This window comes from Montipora foliosa, chromosome 12, assembly GCF_036669935.1.
Source record: "Montipora foliosa isolate CH-2021 chromosome 12, ASM3666993v2, whole genome shotgun sequence".
NCBI classification, from domain to species: domain Eukaryota; kingdom Metazoa; phylum Cnidaria; class Anthozoa; order Scleractinia; family Acroporidae; genus Montipora; species Montipora foliosa.
In genome coordinates this window covers 30730249-30737748 of record NC_090880.1, presented here as the reverse complement: position 1 = coordinate 30737748, position 7500 = coordinate 30730249, and the positions used below count along the sequence as shown (strand labels likewise).

General features: G+C 38.5%; 1 protein-coding gene across 3 annotated transcripts in view; it reads right to left on the bottom strand.

Moving 5' to 3' along the window:
• The window catches only part of LOC137978739 (sodium channel protein 1 brain-like), a 46431-nt gene that overhangs the window by 23289 nt on the left and 15642 nt on the right, over positions 1–7500 (bottom strand). For 2 of the 3 annotated variants that reach the window (XM_068825779.1, XM_068825778.1), the window contains exons 3-6: positions 3833–3960; positions 3142–3222; positions 1740–1868; positions 497–591 (exon numbers count right to left, since the gene is read on the bottom strand). In XM_068825779.1, the coding sequence (XP_068681880.1) occupies positions 497–591; positions 1740–1868; positions 3142–3222; positions 3833–3960 (433 nt within the window). Of the gene's footprint in view, positions 1–496; positions 592–1739; positions 1869–3141; positions 3223–3832; positions 3961–6601; positions 6754–7500 lie in introns of those variants that run through there. The other variant, XM_068825780.1, reaches the window with a different exon arrangement.

The following is a 7500-nucleotide window of genomic DNA, read 5'->3' as shown; positions in this document are numbered from 1 at the left end:
TAGTGATGGATATTTACCAAGCTGCGAAGCGACGAGGTCAATATCCAACACTGAGGTGAATAGTTGTTTTAGTATATACTAAAACAGTGAGATAAGATAGCACAAAAACATGATTTTAACTCACTTATTCCTGCAAAAATGACGACATTTTCGGGCGCAAATCCCGCGCAAATTGATCGGAGGTGAATAGCAAAGGATATCCGGAGTATAGAGATGTAAGGAATAATAAAGAAACATAAATGTATTGGTCTATGACCGCAGGGCAATTATTAAAAAAAACCTCTTAAACCCTTCGATAATTCGGTGGTACACTGCCTTAAAATGAGTCGATGATAACCGAGATCATCATCGTCAGCCTAACTCCTTGAGTGATCCGGAACAGTGATTTGAATCTGGTCGGAGCACGCCATGCATGGAAATTACTCCAACGCCTAATCATTGGATCAAGGCATATTAAGGGGAAAAGGATGTCATTAACTAAAGACTGTGAACCTACCTTTCACAGCTGATATCGTGCGAAGAGCTCTAAACACCCGGAATGTCCTGATTCCAGAAAGATTTGCTATTTCGCCAGGAGCTAAGGTTATGTACCTTGAAGAGAAAGAAAATACTTCCCTTAAAACCACGACAAGGAGGTATCTGATATACAAGGGCGGATCCTACAGTCATCTATATATAATTTATTTTTTTATCGATTTAGTGTAACAAACGTAGTTACACGTGGCGGCGAAAGAAAAGGACATGAAGTACCGTACAGGATTAAGTCACCCATCCCACCCTCGATGAACAAGAGAAGAGAGGTCCCCTAAAAGAAATCTAACGAGCGCTCAGGGTTAATATCCTACGACATTTAGGACAAACAATCCTATATGAAGGTATGTTGTCTTGGTCAAGGACTAATCTTAATCTCTCAAACAAGAAGACCTTACGTTTACCCTTAAAAGAACTGAGAGAAGAAATGAGCTTAATATTATTATTAGGTAAAGCATTCCAGTTATTAACTATACGTATGAAATAGGAATCTCTTAAACTAGACTTTGTAGGAATGCAGTTTTTCTCGTTCTCTCAAGAAGAAGAAGCTGATATCGATGTCTAATAAATTACCCATCAAACCAAAACGGTGCACCCGATTGACGAATAACAAACCAACTTATGAATGGTTATTTCCCCTGAGAAAAGCTGTTAGGTTAGAGTTCATGAACCTTTAAGGCCCGTGCAAACGCTCGCAACAACACGCAACATTGTTGGGCCCAACAATGTTGTCTCTTGTTGCGCAATGTTAGCCGATGTGTGCAAACGCTCGCAACAAGTCACAACATGTTGGGTCTTTAGATGAAAATACAAAGGACTCTGGGACATTTTCCATCTCCGACGCCATGTTGATTTCTTGTTCGCATGTATTTGAGTGGATACGTGGCATGTAGTGCGCGTGCGCCGGCGCAACATTGTTGGATGTGCTGTGCAAACGAACGCAACATTGTTGGACCACGCTTCGATGACCGCGCAGCAATAGAAATGTTGGCACTTGCTGGCTCTAAAGTTTGACCAGTTTCAAACTTCATCCAACAACTTCCAACAAGTCGCAACAACACGCAACAACACAGAACATGGTGTGCAAACGCTCGCAACATGTTGGGCCAAACAATGTTGCGTCTTGTTGGCCAACAATGTTGCGAGCGTTTGCACGGGCCTTTAAGTGCTGCGTGTTGCCCTGTTGACCACAAACATGGATAACTTACCCCAATATGACAACTACAAAATCCAACCAATTCCAAGGATCCCGCAAATAAGCGTATTTGTGGAGAACAAATCCCTTTGCTATTATTTTGAGAATCATTTCTCCAGTATAAATTGCAGCAAAAACATATCTGTTGAAAACAAGCGACAAAAAATTTGTACTTAACCCGTTTTAATGAGTTATAAATATTTATGACACTTAAGTCCCGTTTCTCGAAACTCCCGATAACTTTTCGGGCCCGAAAAGCCAATTACGAGACTGTCACCCGCTTGTTTTGATAAACTAGTCTTTTAACATGTTTTATATTTATTTATTTATACAGAAATTCCAGTTCAGCATAGCTGGTTTAAATGGAGATCTGTATTTACCCTCCCAACCATGATATATCACAGAAGACAGACCACAACACCGGGAACTACATGCCTTACTCTTTGCGACAAGTGTGCGGGTTCTTTTACGTCCCACAGGATTATGAACATTGAAGGGTTGTGAGACGGGACCTCCGGCTTATCGTCCTTATCCGAAAAGACTAGAGAGTCTAACCATTTGCAGATGTAATTACAAAGGCAGCACTTTCTCCTCAGTTATTTAAAGACCCCGAGCGTTGGTCCGGCCGGAGTTGAACTCACGACCTCCCGCGTGACAGCCCGTGCTCAACCAACTGAGCCACCGGTGCGCGGTCTAACCAATGTTTTCAAGACTATAAAAAAGAAAAATGATTGTGAAGTTTTGTGACTTAAAACCTTACCGTTCTTAAGATACAGAGGGAATTATGACATCCGAAAAAGGCCTGGAAAGTTACGGGACGTTCGAGAAACGGGCACCAGGGGCCAGTTGGTCAAAAGCCAATTAACACTAAAACCTTGATTAAATACCAACCCAGGTGTGAATTTTGGCTGTCAAAAAAGCAGTTAGATTGTAATTTTTATGCCGAAGGAAAGCCAAAGTCTAATTCAAAATTGAAAACTAAACATATTGGGGAAACTCTTTGTTGATCACATAATACTTCTTATTCCAAAATGGCCGCCATTTTAGTATTCTTTATTTTCCTTGCAAATTGGCCCTTTTGGCCTCGCTTTCAAACGTAAAATTCAAAAGAAAATCTAACCTTGAAAGAGGCAATAAGGGCCAATTTGCAATCAAACAAAAGAATACTAAAATTGCGGCCATTTTGGAATAAGGTGTATAGCCTGTGATTTGTTTCCAGTAACGCAGGATTTGCTTGATCGAGATTGGAAAAACTGGGCCCTGCAGGTGATGAGTTTCACAAAGTACTTCTTCCCACAACCTCGAAATGTCGTCAGACTTTGTTCGACCGCCTTCCAAGATTTCACTGGTGTGACCTCTAAGTTGACCCATCACTGGTTTAATCATGGCTTTAGAAAAGTAAAATTTATACTTACTCAGGTTCCTCCGGAGGATTCGTCAATGCTAAAAAAACGCAGTTTATAAAAATAGTTAAAAGAACAAAAACTTCAAAATATCTAAAGAAAGTTAAGGAATCTTGTATAAGTCATAAGAAAATCTTAAAATTCACCTTATACACGTATCACCTTTCTCTCACATACCACTCAGTGAAGTGTCCGAAACTATGACTTACTTGAACTGATTTATTTTACACTATCAATATGTCATATGCAAATGACCTCTGGCAAGGTCCCTTTAAAACAACATCCCGAACTTTATACAGAGCAAGGATGAGTGAGTTCATTCGGTAAAATCCCCATACCTCCATCTTTTGTTTTTCTTTCTCTTTTTTTGTACGAAAGACTGATATTTGTTCATAAACATTGTTGATTTCCTAGCGGGGTCGTTTTAATGATTATACAGTTATCGTTTGGGTGTCCACCTCGATAAGCACTTGGCTACTACTGAAAGAATTCGATAATGTAACAAACGCCACTGAAAAGCATACAGAATGAATGATAACTAAATTCCGTAATATAGGTGAAGTTGTTGTTGTTGTTCTTGTTATTGTCAGTTATAATTATTTGCGTTGTTGAGTGTCCATGAACTGAGTGACAGCTCCTGTATCTCCATGGTATGTTCTACTTTCTCTTCTCTTGTTTTTTGTCCCTTTGTGTCAAAGGATACTGATTTGTCGTTATGTACATCGCAAACTTTCTAACAGGATGATTTTGACCAAATAAATACAAAGACTTGGCTTTGTTAAGGACGTGCACACGAGGTTTTCCAAAGTGGCTTGTGATCACGACAAATGTCTGGAAAAAAATTAAAACATGTCATAAATGAATAATTACTGTTCCTTCCTGTTTTTGACCCAAGTAACCGGAAAGTTTTTTGGTTGTATGGACGCAAAAAAAGATCGTTGAAGAGATCCCTCCAGACCCATGTAACCTTGAAAGAGAATAAAGTTCGTTTTGATTTCTATGGTGCATTTCACGACTTGGAAATTTGTTTTAAAAAACTGGTCCGTTATGCTTTTGATAAAGGTACATATTCAGCTCTCGAAAGTGTTTTTAGAAAATTCAAAAAGCTGTTACTATTTTTCACCTGTCGTTTGCATCCAGTTTAGCACAGAAGCGCTTTAGTATTCAACAAAGACGGGTTCCGCAATGAGCGAAAAATTGTTTTTCACGCACTAAACAATTCTGCATGTACATTTTAATCGTTGTAGATTTATTTGATGCCCTCTGCAAAATAATGTTTTCATGACCAAAATTAGCGGTTTGTTTTGTGGACTACGTAAACACACGACGGATGAATTGTTCCTTCTCCCTCGAGCCATTAACCTCGTCTTCCGTTTTTTCAATTTTGGATATCAGACTCGCAATTAAAGTATTTTTAAGAATCAACATCGTTACTAAGTGACAGGAAGAAGAAGTATTCATGCTTTGACAGCCGTCTATGACTTTGGTGAAAGATCGAGGACCGGCAATATGCCGAGCGCGTTTTCGAACGAGACTGAAAAATAAAAACCACCGGCCAAATTATGTATTCTGTAAGCGTCTTATGCGCAAAAAACATCTGCATCGTTTTCGCCGAATACCCGCAAAGTAAAGTCCTTTCCAAAACACGACTTTGGGAAAGGATTCGTTTGTTTTGGCACTTAAATCATGAGAGAATTTTGTAAAAAGGGAAGAATATACATATTTTTAAAAATCACCGAAGGTTATTTTAATCCCGTGTTTGTGTCGATTGTCACACAAGTCCTTCGTACTTTTCAAAGGGATGTTTCAGTTTTTAGCAAAATTACGTAAGCCAATGTTGAGTAGACCTGCAGCGATGCGCGGTAAGCGCTCCCAGCTCTTATTTCAGGGGCACCCAACGTCAATTTTCGGAAAATATCTGTTCGGAAGACGATTTGAGATCTAGAATTTTCGGAACATTTGTTTTAAAGTTCCTTGCTTGCCTGCCTGTCCTAGTATTTTCGAACATCTAAAACATTGTATAATTGCCCATTTTTAACGGATTTTTACCATAAAAAGGTCACCTAGAATTTTCGGGAGCCTTTTTTCTGGCTGAAATTTTCGAAAAGGTCAGTTTTAATCCCTATAATTTTCGGATCACAAGACTTTCAGCTAGGGAATCCGAACAGATGAAAACCTTTAGGGGATAAAAATATGCCCATATCTACCGTTTAAATACTAACATACGTTTAACAATGCTATGTTTAAGTCGTTTTGAACTATATTCTCGTTGGGTGCCCCTGTTATTTAAATGCCCTGAGGCAGTTAAGACACATTTTGTCAGTTTGTAGTGTGATACTTGCGTTTTCAGAATCCTTATCAAAAGTGTTGGGACACGGTCTAAAATTCGCCTCCCGAACACACTCCGCAGACACACCAGAACGTTAGCTTACATCCACCATACAATATTAACCTTTTAGATGAAGCACACCATCCTATCAAGTCAACATTGAATGTCAGGAGTTGCTAGATTGTTAAACCCGTAATGCCAGCATATGCAGAACACTGTAACATCTAAGGTGTCTCGATGTCTGTTGACGAAGATTGCAAATTTGGAAGAACTATTTTTCTTGATAAAAGTAAATGGATATGATTTGTATGATGATGATATGAGATGAGTTTGGAGCTGCCGGTCAATTGTGATTTCGTGACAAATTTATGATCTTCCACGTATTGGAAAATAAAAAAGCTGACTCATCGTGTAGAATGATGCTTTCCTTTTGCAAAATAAACATTACCTCTGCAGTTTATTCATTACACAGCACAGACGACTTCAGTTCTCTGTTAAAAAGAAACTGTTCACAGTTTTGAAAGTACAAACCATCTCAATGTGGTCAAAATATTGAAAAGAAGCTGAAACTGTCGGACGCTACTTTCAGTCGAATACACAATATCTGTGTCGTCATTAATTCAGACCTCGAAGAAAACAAAGTCAGTTATAGATGGGATGAACTTTGGCTATCGATTTTCAACGTGGATTACTGATGACTCAGCCGGGAGGTTGGATAAACCAGTTTTATGTCGTTCGTGCGGCAGCACACACAATTGCCTAACTTGTTTATTTTCCCAGTGTCACAGCCGTAATTTTCTGTCAATGAATAGTTGAAAATAACCTACAAATTCGGCAGTTTGATCGCATCATGCCGTATTACACGATATTTTCTGGTATTATTTATATTTATCCACTTGACCAGGAAAATAATTCGCTGACATCTTTGCCTAACCAAAATGAAAATTTTTTAGCAGTTTTCAGTCCGTTGCTCAACGATTCATAGGAGTTTTAAAGTCGCGATCGAGATCAATTTTCCAACTAGTGTTGAAACAAAAAAATCAGACCTCGCCGCAAAACCTATCTCTTATCGACGTTAGAAATAACTTATGCTCGCGAAAAACTGTGACAAGGATATGAAGATTTTATCATTTCTCATCTTACCTCAGACAGGCTTATTTTCTCTACGAAAGCTTCAAATTTAGTGTTAATAACCTCCATTCGTTGAATTTTGAAGAAATATTGCCTCAAATACGGCTTCGACAAAATAATTATAATTTTCCTTTCCAATGTAATCAAGCATCGAAATAATCCGTACAGTTTTCAATATTCCGAACAGCTCAACCACAGATTATTTCTGATAATATTAGATCGACCAGGTGTTCAGAGTTTTTACCACTCGCCCTAAAACAAAAGCTCCAGTTGGGATTGTGGGGATTAATGCTGAATTATTAACTGTTCCTGTTATTCGGCCAATTACAAGCGCACCCGGAAAAGTTTCCAGAATATGGGATTGTTTAGCTTAATTGAGGTTCGATTATCAGTGCGAAAAGTTTTCAGCAAAAGCGGTTTCAAAACGTCTTTTGTGTATAGCTTTGAAGAAGAAACGGATCTAGAACACTTAAAGAAAGAGATCAGGGTTACCGGTTCAATCTTCAGGAAAACAGTCACAGAGATGTGGCAAAAGTGATTGGTATTACTATAGTAACATGACGGAATTAATGTTTTGAAGTACAATAACAGCGAAACTCCAATTTGATTTTGATTGAAGATTTTTATGGCAAGCTTTGTTTGTCTGAAGATAAGAACCTTTCTGGCTAACCACAGAATTCTCGGATCAAATTATCGGATTGAATTATTCAAGCGAGCGGGAGGCATGGCAAAGAAGCCTATAAAACTAAAATGTCAAATGAAGACAAAAATTAATTTAAGAAGTTCATATAAACGCCAGATTAAAAGCCTAACCCTTAAAAATTTTGCACAGAAGGAAAAAAAACCACGATTTCAATCTATCGGGTTGAGGTTTCAAAGGAATTAATGTCATAGCTCATTCTAAAGAGGAA